Here is a 15,394-nt window from a genome sequence, read left to right on the forward strand (position 1 = left end):
CAAAAGAACGCTCTGAAACCAGCAAAAACCACAGTCAATGCAAATACTCCAACTCCCGAAACGTTTGTTGGCTGGCCTGCACCGCCTCCTCGCAAGAGCTGTCTCTTCGTACTGGGAGTTGTAGTTCCTCAGGGCCTTCACTTCCGGTGTGTGGGGAAAGATGCGCCTCAGGAGAACTACATTTCCCAGGAAGCTATGCGTACCTTTCTCCGCCTTCGTCAGTGTCAGGCTCCACCCTCTCCCTCTCGTCCCTCCCTGGACTGCACCGCTCACGCCTTCCTGTTAGTCTAAGCTGGGTGAAGTTCACTCTGATCAGCTGATCCCAACTGACAACCGGAGAGGAGGAAGCCCGGGAGGCAGCGAAAGAGGAGGGGGGCGGAGATGGAGATGAGGATGGATCCACCGGTGCCCTGAGGAACAGCCCCCGCCCCCACCGGCGCCCCGCGGTCCCCAGACGCCGCCTGGCCGCGGCCGATCTGCTCCGTGGTGGGGTCCCCAGGCCACTGCGGGCGGGGAGGGAAGGGCACGGCCCTGTGCAGGGCCAGCGATAGTCGTGGAGCTCCGGCTGCCCCCGAAAGGAGGGGGGGTGGCGGGTGCGGCTGTGGTGGGGGTGGGGTGGCATAAACAATGGATTTGGCTCTGGCCCCTGCCAGCGCTTGTGGGGGATTTTGGGGGACCTTCTTTGTTCTTAGACTCTGCTCCTACCACTCGGGTTGTGGTGGTGTTGCCTGGGAGGAAGGACGGGTGAGGGATCTCCGACTGGAGAGAGATGTCGAGGTGTAGGGGGCAGAGTGGGCAGATTGTTTGCTTTTCCTGGCGGGCGGTGAGGTGTTCTTTTGAAGGCTGATTTTATATTTTTCTCAACTGTGACAGGTTTTGATTTTTGTTTCCGTGTGGGAGCTGGTTGGGCACGTCTGAGGTTAGGGTGTAAATAAGGTCTCCTAGTCACTCCCTTGCCTTCCTTGTTTATCTAAAAATAAGATTGATAGATTGATTACCGTGGAGGAGGAGTAGGGAACATCTGCAAGGAGGCCTTTGCACTTTGTTGGGGCATTAGAATGGGTGTCAAAGTTAAGGGGAGTTAGGAATATAATTGTAGAAGTGACAAAACCCCTGTCCTGGCCCAGTTTTTTTTTCTTCTTTTAGTTATTTTTAAGTTTCTGAGTAACAAAGAGAAAAATTGTTTCAACTCACTGGAGGTCTGTCTTTTCGGTGGGCCCAAGTGGAGGAATTCTGTGTCCTGTTGCTTCCCCCCCCACTTTTTTTTTCAGTTAGAGAAGAGACAAAGGAAGTATAGTAGTTATTTTTTATTGTTTTCAAGCATGAAATGGTGACTTTTGTTTCGAGGTTTAGCGTCATTAATAGTCATCTGTCTAGAGTTGAAACAACTCTAGGACTTTGATGCAGCTAAAGTTTATTGTTACTATCATTTTCAAAAAACTTTTCACAGGCTTTTTTCTCTACCTCTCCCAGTTGTGCAGTGCACGTGGGGGTGCAGAATGTTGTACTTCCAAGGACTTTTTGCTTAGTGATTTTTATTCTGAATTTCATAACTGAACAGAGAATTTCAGTCTGGGGAGTAGCAAAGCCTCTGAAATGCCTTGGGCCTAGAGGTAGAGGACCCTTGACCCTGATTTTGAGAAGAAATTGCTAGGATCAGAACAAGCCCGTGTAAATTTTACAAGCAAGAATGAGATTTCTAACAGGAGGTTTGGTGTTGTATTTAATCACAATCTTGTTTTTCAAGGTGCACTAGTGATTTTAGATGAGTGAAAATTTTTTCCTTCCTCTATTCTAGGTATCCCTTGAAATATTGACTTGAGGTTGGATTATATTGAAAAGCTTCTGACCACTCTCTTTCATTACCAGAACCTTGTGCTTGAGGCCTAATGCATGAGTCCACCTCAGTGAACCCATCAGATCTCTCTCAGACAGCCATAAAAGACCCTTCCAAGTTAATTCTGACCACGTATTGGTCTGCACTTTATGGAGGATGAAACCATCAAACCAAATCAACATTGCTGCTGATACGGGAGTTTTGGAGGCAGAATATAAAAAATTCAAACATTTGTGATTGTGTGAAGAATTCTAATGGGACACCAAGTTGTGTGTTTGTGTGTGTGTGTCTAAGGTGTTCAGAAAGAACCCTGTGGTATTTTCTGTGCAGTCTTCAGTCTCAACGCCTTTGTATTCACTACTGGGGAAAGCCCAGTGACTTTTATGGTGGGTGATTTCCTTACCAATCTGAGTATGAGTGCTCAGACATCCTCAGTACAGAAGGGCCTGAATCCAGGGCTGATGTGCCAGGAAAGTTACGCCTGCAGCGGGACTGACGAAGCCGTCTTTGAGTGCGATGAGTGCTGCAGTCTGCAGTGTCTCCGCTGCGAGGAGGAGCTCCATCGGCAGGAGCGCCTGAGAAACCACGAGCGGATAAGACTCAAACCTGGCCACATCCCTTACTGTGACCCCTGTAAGGGTCCCAATGGGCATTCGCCAGGTGTTAGGCAGCGGGCCGCCGTGAGGTGCCAGACCTGTAAAATCAACTTGTGCCTGGAGTGCCAGAAGAGGACCCATTCTGGCGGTAACAAAAGGAGGCACCCCGTTACTGTGTACCATGTCACTAAGGTCCAGGAGTTACTGGAAGAAGAAGAAATGGATGAGGAGACCAAGAGGAAGAAGATGACTGAGAAGGTTGTGAGTTTCCTCCTAGTAGATGAAAATGAAGAAATTCAGGTAGGCACTTGGGGATTCATGTGGTAGTGGGGCAGATCTGTTGGTGGAAGGTAGCTCTCAAAAGGAAAGTCCAGGAGGAGCCCAGATTTTAATCATTAAAAGCAAGACCCCTGAAAGCTTAAATTGCAAGGTGTCAGGTTTAGTTACCAGCAGTGTGACCTTGTGCTGAATTTCTTTACCTCTCCGAACCTTAGTTCAGTATATTGTAGCTGATGTTATTATTAGAAAGAACCGATTTAGAACAGTTTTCTGAATGAGAGCACTTTGGCAAGTTGTGAATAAATGTGAATGATGAGGGACTGTGCATGTGTAGGGAAAGAAACACTGACAGCGAGTCCCATGGGAGTGCTAGGCAGTAAGTTATAAACCTCCTGTCTTGATTTTGAAAGGCAGGTCTTTAAAAAGTGGCATTTGACAAGGATAGTATTCTTTTCAGATGGACTCTTCTTATTTTCCTGTGCAGGCTTCTGATCAGTAAAAGCCAATGAGGGCACCTGGGATTACAGGAGGCCTAGAGAACATTTGGTTTGAGTTGGGGAGAGGATAGTGTGTGACAGCTAGGGGTGACTGGGGAAGGGGTAGTATAATGTTTATACTTTCCAGAGAAGGTAGTATAAGGTCTATACTTTCAAGTGAAGACTGCTTGAATTCACATATCTTGGTTGCAGCACTTACTGGCTGCAGAATCGTGGGCAAGTTCTCTAAGCTCCGTGCCTCAGTTTCATTTCTGCTTCATAGTTTAGTTGAGGATTCAAAGAAATTAGGAATGGAAAGGACATATCATAGGACCCAGCACATAGTGTCCACTACCTGTCTGCTGTTTTGTGTCAGTATTTATGGTACACTGATCCAGACTTTTATTTTTATTTATCTTTTTTTTTTTAAGATTTTATTTATTTATTTTTAGAGAGAGGGGAAGGGAGGGAAAAAGAGAAACATCTACATGAGATACATTGATCAGTTGCCTCTTGCACACCCCCAACTGGGGACCTGGCTGGCAACCCAAGCATGTTTCCTGACTGGGAATCAAACCTGGGACCTTTTAGTTCCCAGACCAGCACCCAATCCACTGAGCCACACCAGCCAGGGCTGACCTTGTACTTTTATCAGTGATGACTCCTCGAGTCTCTAGATTGTAGGTGTAACCTATGTAAGTTAACTGTTTGAAAAACTTTGCAATTACCCACTAAGTATTTTCATCTCTGTATTTTTCTTTCTTGGATAAGCTAATGGAAATGAATTGCATCATGATTCCTATGTACGTTAGTCCCCCTCTTATCCATGGAGTATACATTCCAAAACCTCCAGTGGATGCCTGAAACTACAGATAGTACTGGACTCTATACACAGTGTTTCTTCTTATGATAAAATTTAATTTGTAAATTAGGCCCCGTAAGAGATTAACAACAATAACTAGTAATAAAGTAGAACAACTATTACAATATAATATAAAAAGAGGTATATGAATGTGGTCCCTCTCAAAATATCTTACTGTACTGTATGTATAGCGTGGATACTCTGGGCAAAGCAACGATTCATGTCCCAGGTGGGATGGAGCGGGATGGTGAGAAATTTCATCACACTACCCAGAACAGCGCACAATTTAAAACTTATGAATTGTTTATTTCTGGAATTTTCTCTTTATTCTTTAAAATATTTTATTTATTTATTTTTAGAGAGGGAAAGGGAGGGAGACAGAGAGGGAGAGAAATATTGTTGTGTGAGAGATCCATTGGCTCTCACACGCCCCCAACTGGCGACCTGGATTACAACCCAGGCATGTGCTCTGACTGGGAATCAAACCAGCAACCTTTTGGTTCACAGGCTGGTGCTCAATCCACTGAGCCAAACCAACTAGGGCTGGAATTTTCCATTTAGTATTTTTAGACCACGACTGATGGTGAGTAACTAAAAGTGGAAGGCAAAACCATGGATAAAGGGGAACTACCGTACTTCCACGGTCAGCTAAAAACTTTGGTAACACAGACTTTAGTGGCTAAAAGGAACTAATACAGTTATGGAAGAGTGACACAGATCCGATTCTGCCTTCCTCGTTAGCAATAATGTCTTCATTGTGAATTATGCTCTAATTGGGTGACATGTGGACTAAATATTTTGTAAACGGAGCACTTAGTTTTAAATGATTCTTCTTGATTCTGCCACCAGTTCTTTCAGTGCCAGCCTTTGGAAAGTCATATTTCAGATTGCTGTCACTTTCATAAAGTGAGAGGAAGATTTGGGAGGAACCAGTAATCGTCATGGATATTGTGTAGGCATGGAAAAGGGTACTTTTTGAGGGGAAGAGGATGTGTATCTTTTTACTTTTTGTAGTATTGATAGAGGTTCCTTAGTAGACAACTGGGGAAATAAAAGGAAGTATAATGAAGAAGGTAAATCCAGCTACCCCAAAATGGTATCTGTCCATATTTTTTTTCTTGTAGTGTATAATGTGTATGTAATTGGGTTGTTTGTAAAGATTTCTTCCTTCGTAAACACTGACCACTTCCCAGGAAATAATAGTTTAGTAATTGCAAGCAGCATTGGTAGGGACTAATATATTGGACATAGCATTTTAATTTTAGGCTGTGATTTGTTCTCTTAGAGTCATAAGTGGAAGGTACTTTGAGAAAATATCTGGTTCAGTTTTCTAATGTAAATGTCTAAAACAGTTAAATGATCGTTTGATACAAATCTAGATTATGAGGTCAGCTAGCTAGATTGTAAACTCTGAGAGAGCAGGACTATGTCTTATGCCCTGTATAATGTACAGTGGTAGGCATGTTATCAGTGCATGAATACTTGGTTAACTGGCGATGTCACATCTCAACTTCAGTTTTTAAAAAATGGGTATTATACATGTTCCCAGTAAAAAAAAAACAAAACAACAAACGCTAAAATAATATAAAAGGGCATTCAATAACAATAGCTCCTCCCCAACTGCACACCCTTAGTCTTTTCTTAGAACAATCACCATTAACAGGTAATGGCATGATTTTCTAGCATTTATTTCATGTATACTTATGTATGTATGTATCCTTTTAATTTTTCAACAGAAATCAAACCTAATATGCTTTCTGTTCTGTCCTTGGCTCTTCACTAAAAGATATATCTTGTAGAACCTCCATCATCAGTATGTAGAGGTCTGTTTCATTATTTAAAGGCTGCTTAGTATTTCGGTCACTGGTTTTTCTATAATTTTAGGCTGTTAATTGATATTTGAGTTACTACAAACAGGAATGTATTGACTAACCTATAAATCTATTTAGAAGTGGAATCTTTCGCATTTTAAATTTAGATTGATATTACCAAATTTCTGAACCTCATTTTTTTCAGCCTCTGCAGTATTTCTGTGAATCTTCCATGGGTTCTGATCTTAGTTCATAATAGCTAAAATTTAAAGAGCTCTTATCCTAGGGTTAGGGCCCGCTCTTAGTACTTTACAAGTATGAGCTTATTAAGTCCTAATGATAACTCTGTGTATTTGTTTCTTATTGCTTAAAGTAAGTAAGAAGTTCTAAAAATGAGCCAATACAGATATGTTTCTTCTAGAGGGAAGAATTTGTTTCCTTGTCTTTTCCAGCTTCCAGAGGCCTCCTGCATTCTTTGGTTTGTGGCCCTAATTGGGCCCAACTTCAAAGCCAGCAGTATAACACCTTCCAATCCCTCTCTGTCTCTCTTCTTCTGTTGTCCCATTGCCTCCTGCGTCTGCAGCCCTCCTGCCTCCCTCTTACAAGGATCTTTATGATTACACTGGATCCACATGGATAATTCATCATAATTTCCCCACCTCAAGGTCCTTAATTCAATTACATTTAACGTAAAGCAGCATATTTACAGGTTCTGAGGATTAGGATGCAGATATCTTTGGTGGGAGTGGGCAACTTCATCTTATCACACAGTATGAATGAAGTGAGTTGTGTGTCTTCTTCAGTTTGGGCAGCTGTAACACAATACCATAGATTGGGTGGTTTATAAACAACACAAGTTTATTTTTCACAGTTCTAGAGGCTGGGAAGTTCAAGATTATGGCACCAACAGATTCAGTGTCTGATGAGGGCCTAGTTCACAGAGAGCTGTCTTCACATGGCAGAAGGGAGCTCTCTTGGGTTTCTTTTATAAGGGACCCATATAATCCCATTCATGAGGGCCCTAATATATCCCATTAGGTACCCTAATACCTAATCACCTCTAAAGGGCCCTCCTGGCTAATGCCACCACACTGACGGGTTAGATTTTAACATACGAATTTTGGAGGGGGTATAAACATTCCATCTGTAACACTGTATTTTATACATGAGGATGTTGAAGTACAGAGGGATGCAGTAACTTGCCAAGCTCAAGTTACAGTATGTGGCAGAGGATTTGAACACAGGTATCTGGCTCTAAGATCCTTGCTTTGTGTCCTGATCAGTGTGGCTCTGTTGGTTGGGCGTCGTCTTGCAAACCTGAACATCACCGATTTGATTCCCTATCAGGGTACGTGCCTGGGATGTAGGTTCAGTCCCTGGTTGGGGCACATGTGAGAGGCAAATTATTGATGCTTCTCTCCCTCTCTTTCTCCCTCCCTCCCCTTCTCTCTAAAAATAAATAAATAATAAATCTTAAAAAAAAAAAGATCCTTACTTTGTGACACTCCTGCTACCTCTGACGAAGTAATTTAAACTTTCTAATTAAGCTTCAGATAGTCAAGAGCATCATCAGCTCACCAGTTCCTCATGGCTGCTGCAAGAATCAAATGACGCATAGCTCTGTATAAATGTGACTGTTGTCATTGAATAATTCCTTCCTCATAGCAGTAAAGCTTCTATAAGTTAGGCCCCAGCTTTGTTTTTCTTTTCTTGATTCTAGGCTCTTGTGGGTTTTGATCATTTTCAGTTTAATACATAAGGATTATTGCAGTAGCTTGTAGGCATTAATGTTATGTGTGATTTCCTCAACTTCTATGACCTAGAGTCTCCTAAGATTTGTTGTGTGTGATTCAAGTATTCGGTTTCTTTTGGAAAACCTAAAACAACCAAAAATTCCCTTTTAGAGGTGAAAATTTTATTATTTCCTTGTCATTTGAGTGTGTATTAGAATGATAAATTTGAGGAAAGACTGACTTTTGGTCTGAAATTCATTTGTGGCCTGCTGGCCAAAGCCATTCAGTAATTCATCACATTTATTGAGCATATGTTATGTGCTGGGCACTTTCTGGGTTCCATGGTTAATAAGACTTACATGGTTAATAAGACTTGGTTCATGCTATCATAGAACTTAGCATTTAAGTGAGGAAAGCACAGTTCACACATGTGAAACACATAAAAAGATGGTTTAGATGTAGTGAGTATTATTATGGAAGAGTGATCTGGAGGCCGCTCTTGCAGGACAGTCAGGAAAGGTTTTATTGCAGAGGTGACTTTTAAGTAAAGACCTGATGGTTAATATTACTGACAAATAGACTCCTAGAGGGGAACAAAAAGAAGGTGGGGCAGCGTGTTTGAGTGTGCCAATGTGGAGTGAGTTGTAGAGTGGTAAGGAAAGAGGTTATGCAGGTGCCAGATCACATGGGGCTTGTAGACCATAGAAATAACTATAGATTACAAGAGTAACAGGAAACACCCGTCTGCTTTATGCTAGAAAGTCACCTTCTCTTATAGAACTTTTTTTTTTTAATTAACAATTTTATTTACTTATTTTTAGAGAGATGGGAAGGAAGGAAGAAATAGAGAGAGAAACATTGATGTGTGAGCGATACATTGACCGGTTGGGACCTGGCCCGCAACCCAAGCCTGTGCCCTGACTAGGCAGTGAACTGGCAACCCTTTGGTTCTCAGGCTGGCGCTCAATCCACTGAGCCACACCAGCCAGGGCTGATGGAACTTTTTAAGAGATGGTTCTTGACTGTAGTGTAGTGTAGTGAAGACTAGATTGTTTTTGATTATAGAGGGGCAAGAATGAAAGCAGAGACCACTCAGGTGGCTATTGCAGAAGGTGAGGTGAGAGGTGGCTTAGATTTGGTGTTATCGACATGATGGAATGGAAAAACATTAATGAATGTGGGACAAAGTTTGGATGTAAAACAGGAATGCTGCTGATATATTGGCTGGAGTGGTGAGGGAATGAGAGAACTCCTTGGTGACTCCTAGGCATTTGGTTTGTGCAAACAACACCTTATTTTAATACCTCAGATTTTATTGAATTGATAAAACTAAAAGTGTTTAAGAACTTGCTCAATAAAGAGAGCTAAATTAGTCTCATTTGGTGTTATCTAACACAAATAATTCTCAACCAGGAGTGATTTTTCCTCCTTAGGAGGCATTTGGCAATGTTTGGAGACATCTTTGGTTGTCATAGATGGGGGGGGGGGTGTAGAGAGAGATGTGTTACTGGCTAGTGGGTAGAGGCCATGGTGCTGCTAATTATCTTACAGTGAATAGGGCAGCTCCCCACAAAAAGAATTATCTGGTGCAAAATGTCAGTAGTGCTGAGATTGAGAAACTGATCTAACAGGTGAAGGTTTGGTCAAATAGGAGACCTGGATTCTAGTGAGATGGAAAATATATCAGGAATGAAACATTTAATCAATACACCAGTTTTCTCCTCTCTCTTTTGGTTCCATTCACTCCAAAGGAGTAATCTAGGTGAAAGCAATATTTTCTTTTGGCATATTTTGTAACCTCTCTCGTGAAATGGTTAGACTTTCTGGGTTGTAATCATTGATTTTTCTAGGCCTCAGTGGAATTGTAACTAGGAAAACCAAAGGACCTAGGGATCCATTTTTTATAGCTCATAATAAGTAAACAATAATGCCATCCACCGACAAGTCATCTATAATCTTTTAAAGTTAGAGGTAACACCGTTTGCAAATAATCCAAAGGTTAGAAGAATAAAGTTCTAATAGTTAGGGTTGTTAGGGGAGGAAGAGGATAGTCTTTCCTTATCTGTCAGGTCTCGTGAGGAATCAGACATCTTATCGGAATGTTTATTAATAAGAGAGAAAAAAAGATTCAAAGTTCAAAGTCATTTTTCTCTTCATTCTTATGTACACATTTATTTAAACCCCGTACAAGTTTTTCTTTTTTTCATAATCACCCCATTCTACTCTTTGTCTCTTTTCTACCAACTTGCTATAACTGTCCTCTTTCCAACAGAATAGCAGCCAACTGACAAGAAATTTTACCTGGTTGCCCCTCCCACTGACTGACCCCCTGACTGGGACTTTAGGAGAGCCAGGGAGTTTCTCACACTAAAAAACTCCTGAAGCTAAGTCCCCTCATGCTGAACATGCAGGGCGCTAAGGAAGCCAGTGAGCCCCGAATGGTCAGTGAGAAGCTAAGAAATGTCCACTGAGACAGGCCCTCCTCCAATTAGAAATTGACAGCCATGGGCCCTCTCTGACACGGGAGGCCAAGAGAGTCTTCTGTGTTCTTCCCTCAGCAAAGGCAGTGGTGGACCTCATCTCACTGAGACCGTTACTTTAAGAAGACCCATCACGTTGCTTGGCTGTCTCACTTGTTTACAGTCCCAGAATAGTGTGGCTCAAAATACTGGGACTTGGCATTTTTTTTTTTTTTTAATTGGCTAAAAGAGACATTATTTTAATGGGATCCAGGAATGGAAAATAGCAGAGGATGTTTTCGGAGTGTATGGGAAACCTGAATCACAAACCAGCTGTGCTGGTGCTCCTGTCGCAGACCCGTCTGCTGGGGACCCCTTGGCCCTGTCCTCTGCTTCCTGGCCTAGGGTACCTTGCTGGAGCTTGCTGTTTCCAGGCCCTCTGTTTCAGACAGGCTGGCAGAAACACCTTAATTTAATTTTGGTCCATAGGTCATGAGCCAGAGGGATCATAATCTTCCAAATTGTGGGACTTCCCCATTTTTCTCTTCAAATGGCCAAAGACTTATAGTGTCTGGGCCAATTTTGATGCTGTGGCTGGTTAGCCCTTTGGTAAGTTCTGGTCAGAACATGAATATATTTACTGTTGGTTCTTAGGTGCCATATTTTAAAAAGCCGTAAGAAGCCATAGATCTGCCTAGGAGCTGTCTGTCAAAATAATAATAATTGAAGCAGTAGCAGAGGCTCCCTCCACTACTTCTGTCTTTTACTTCTGAAAACCCAAGTAAAAGCCCCTTTTGTTTAGTAATAATGGTGGGGGGGAGGACATTGTATGGGGTTACTGGGAAACACAGGATTGAGGATGACTCAGACAGGCAAAAAAAAAAAAAGAAGAAGAAGAAGAAAGAAAGAAAGAGCTCCTATTGTGTGCCTCCAGTCTCTGCTCTGCATCTTCTGAGCTTTCTCAGCCCTGGGCTGTTACAACAGGCTCCTGGCATTTAACCTGGAAGGCTGTTTTGTTTAGTGCAGGGCTGTTTAAAATTTGACCCATATAAGCAATCAAAATCACTGTGAGTCAGCTTTTCAGGGAACCTATTTTTAACTATTTCAAGTTACCTCCAGTTTGTGTGATTCTATTTTCTTCTGGTCTGTCACTTCTTTAAAATGATTGATTTTTCTGGAATTGGGCAAACATTTGGCGTTTTGAGTCAGGGGTAATATAACAGGAAGATGTCTTGTTATGTTAACCTTACACATTTTCCCTGTGGATGAATCTCCTTTGACTTTATCCTGGAGGCTGTGCAGCACAGAAGGGCTTCTGACGGCTGGCTCACCTTTTCGGGGGAGACTTGCTTGGGAGGAACTCCCATGAGATCGCTCTGTCTGGGGTTAGAACTGCAAAATGTATTGAGCACATTTGATTGGTGATGGGAAACCAGAGGAAAGCTGATGGATAAGATCCTGAAGAAAAGAAGGAAAGCAAGATTCTAGTAAGTTGCAGGCAAGAATTCGAAAGCCCTGTGGAAGGGACACAGAGGGACTTTTGGAGGCAGGAAAGGGTGGATGCTTCCTTGGAGGATGTTTTGTTCATTTTGCCTCTTTTTCCAGTGACTTTCGGCCAACAATTAAGAGGCTCTGTTTACACTGTTTATGTGGTTGTCTTGGTAGTGGCTGGTGTTCTTGGGCTGAAGAGTCTGTATACCAGTAATACATAAGCACTTGACCTCTGGCTTGACTTCACTGGAGGATGATTCTGTTTTCTAGTAGCTTCTGGAAATTTTTTTAAAAGATTTTATTTGCTTTTAGAGAGAGGGGAAGGGAGAGAGAAAGAGAGGGAGAGAAACATCAATCAATGTGTAAGAGAGAAATCAATTGGTTGCTCCCGCACACCCCCAGCTGGGAACCTGGCCTGACACTCAGGTATGTGCTCTGACTGGGAATCAAACAGGCAACGTTTTGGTTCTCAGGCCAGTGCTCAATCCACTGAGCCACACCAGCCAGGGCTCTTCTGGAAATTTTTTTCCCTTCCTGATTTCCTTCTGCTTGTGACTGGATTACTGCTGTCTTTCCCAGGGAATTTGAGTCTAGATGGTGGAATGCTTGAAAAGAACTGACAGAACCTGGTTCTGACATGTAGTCACAGACACACCAGGTTCAAGTTAAGAGAGCCATTCAGCAATCATAGAGTAATTCTGGAAAGTGCTGTATTTTTCAGCCCAATTGCTTCTGCCTGGTGAATATGCCATCTATATGATTAAACTGTTTTCTGTAATCTCTCATAACGTTTTTCAAAGAGCTCAATTCAATGTACATGTGTCAGTCAACAACAGTCAAACATTTATTGAGTGTCACTTATGTACCTTGTTAGTTTGATAATTTCTCTGAAAAATCTGCCACATTTTTGTGGCGGGGGGAGTTTCTGTCTAGAACTAAATAGAAATGATTTTAGGCTTATATACTGTTTTGGATTGTTCATGACATTCTTCTTCCTTTTCGTTTCCACAGAAAGTTGAGTTTGTTACTTTTTTTTAAAAAAAGGATTGACCTTAAAAGGTTTTGGTGGTAAAGTACAGCCTTCCTTTACCATCATATTTACAAGAGAAACCCCTGCCCCACCTTGTAGTCGTAGTCCCTTCTCTTGATTTTTCTTTATACCACTTATCACCATTTGACACGACATAAAAAGAAAAGTACATGATATAACATGTAGTTGTTTTTTTTAATCCTCACCTGAGGATATTTTTATTGATTTTGAGAGAGGGAGAGAGAGAATCATGGATCAGTTGTCTCCTGTTCACTTTCTGATCAGGGATTGAACCCACAGCCTTGGTATGTGCCCTGACCAGGAATCAAACCCGCAGCCTTTTGGTGCATGGGACAACGCTCCAACCAACTGGGCCACCTGGCCAGGGCCCACATTACATGGACTTTTAAAAATCAACTCTTTTGTGGTATAATTTACAGATAATATCCTATACACATTGTAAGTGTAGTTCTATGAATTTCGGCAAATGTATGTATCCTTGTGTAACCACCTCCACCACAGTCAAGAGAGAGAACATTTCTATCCCCTGCCAGGAGCCTCTCTTGCCTCTCTGGTAAGTCAGTCCCCAGCAACCTCTGATCTACTCTCTAAAAGTATAGACTTGATTTTCCTGGAGTTTCATGTAAATACAGTCATGCAGTACTGTTTTGTGACTGGCTTTTTTCTCTCAGCATAATGTTTTTGAGGCTCATTCATGTTGTTGCGTGTCTTAGTTCATTTCTTTTTGTTGCTGGGTAGTATTCTATTGTATGGGTATACCAAATTTGTTCATCCATTCACTTGTTGATGGACATCTTGTATACCATATATTTTGATTGTTTTGACTGTTGTCTTTCTTTTCCCCATTAGAATGTAAACTCCATGAGGCAGTGATTCTTTTTTAAATTGAGATGTAATTCACATAACCATTTTAAAGTGAACAATTCAGTGATATTTAGTCACAATATTGTGCAGCCACTACATCTGTCTAATTCTAAAACATTTCATTATCCCAAAAGAAAACCCTGTACCTGTTAAGCAGACCATCCCAGAGGACTGTGATATTTTTGGTCTTTTTATTTATATCTTTTATTATTTTTGCAATTATAAAAATAACAGAGACCAAGCATGTTAAAATATTGAAAATACAGAACTACAGAAAAGTACTTTTACAATTAAAAAAACCACTAGTATCTCAGTCCTTTTTAATGTTGCATTTACTTTAAAAAAACAGCTTTACTGAGATATAATTCACATACCATACAATTTACATACTTAAAGTGTACAGTCCAATGGCTTTTAGTGCATTCACAGATATATAACCATCACTGCAGTCGATTTTAGGACATTTTCATTGGGCAGTGATTTTTGCCTCTTCTGTGCATCAACATCTAGGCAGTGTTTCGCACATAATAGGTACTCAGATATTTGTTGAATGAATGAAATGCACTAATGAGAATAAATGAACGTAATCATTAATTCATTACATTGACGAATTAATGTATTCATTAATGAAGTCATTAATTCAACAAACATTTAATGAGTTCCTACTATGTCCTGACAACTGAGCAAGATACAAAGTTGGCAATGAGACCCTGAGTTTGCCCTTGGGGAAAGGACAGTCTAGTGGTAATAGAAGACAAATGCATAGAAATAAGGTGGATAATATCAGAGCAGTATAGAGAGAATATTATGGCAATTCAGAGGAGGGTGATACTGCTGGAAGGGTTAGATTGTTATTTGACTTTAAAATAGTTGTATGCTATATTGCTACTTAAGCAGGGCTCCACTATCTCACTCCATATTGCACAGAAACCAGACCCCTCTCAGTCTCTGGCTCAGACACCAAAGATCTCCTTATCAGGCTGTGTCATCTATTAAGATCTTCAGCATAAACTGTGAGAAGAGCACTTTAGTGAGTCTGCTGTGGTAATAATTCTTGGAATCATATCACATCATTCTTTTGAATACTGAATGCTTTCTTATATATAATGTATGTGTTGTGCAATCTTGTGACAGCTTTTCCCCCCAAATTGAAAAAGATACATCCTTTTGAGGGAGGGAGTGGTAAATATTGAGTATCTTCCCTGTCCCATTATGCCTAATTCTTTACGGAGGCATTTATCGGAAACCTTCCCTCAGAAGGGTTTTTACTTGGGATAATGGAATGAAGTTCTGTGGTGGCAGCACTGACTGTGGCCTAAGGGCAAAGCAGGACAACTATAGCAATGACTACGGTCAGCACTTCTCCAGCCTTTACTGCATGCCTCCGTGGTGCTGAGTGCCCGGTGTGCATCACCTCATTTAATACTCACAGCAAGCCTGTGAAGTAGACTGTGTTGTTATCCTCGTTTTACAAGCGAGAAAACTGATGTTCAGGTGAGTTCAATAACTTCTTTAAGGTTACTTTAAAGTCAGTGAGTGGTAGAGGCTGGTTGAGTGAACACTTGACGGTAATACTGCACTATTCCCTCTCACAGAGATATATAGCATCTACATTCTGTAATGTGTTCATTTATTTTAACAAATGTGTATTGATTTCTTATTACGTGTCAGACCCTGTGCTAGGGCTGCAGCGGCGAACAATGGAGACGAGACCCCTTGCCAGCATGGAATACGTCCTAGTCGGGAAGCTCAGAACCAGGCTGATGTGAATAAAGATAGTGGGTTGAGAATGAAGACTTTGAGCAAGAGGAGGGTTGAGTAAATTGCCCCGGGTGTATTCCAGGGAGAGGTGGACTTGAACCCAGCTCACTTGTCTTCTGCTTAGCCTGGTGCTTTTATTGCTAAGTCTCAGAGCTTTTACTAGACCTTATGTCT

At 41.5% G+C, this 15,394-nt stretch overlaps 1 protein-coding gene across 2 annotated transcripts in view; it reads left to right on the plus strand.

Moving 5' to 3' along the window:
* The first annotated feature begins 269 nt into the window (after positions 1–269).
* Positions 270–15,394, plus strand: part of ZFYVE1 (zinc finger FYVE-type containing 1) — a 46,074-nt gene continuing 30,949 nt past the window's right edge. For both annotated transcript variants that reach the window (XM_054567329.1, XM_054567328.1), the window contains exons 1-2: positions 270–486; positions 1,799–2,733. In XM_054567329.1, the coding sequence (XP_054423304.1) occupies positions 2,221–2,733 (513 nt within the window). In that variant the 5' untranslated portion in view covers positions 270–486; positions 1,799–2,220. The remainder of the gene's footprint in view (positions 487–1,798; positions 2,734–15,394) is intronic.

The sequence above is a fragment of the Pteronotus mesoamericanus genome, unplaced genomic scaffold, assembly GCF_021234165.1.
Source record: "Pteronotus mesoamericanus isolate MK-2021 breed Mesoamerican mustached bat unplaced genomic scaffold, CSHL_Meso_final contig_182, whole genome shotgun sequence".
NCBI classification, from domain to species: Eukaryota; Metazoa; Chordata; class Mammalia; order Chiroptera; family Mormoopidae; genus Pteronotus; species Pteronotus mesoamericanus.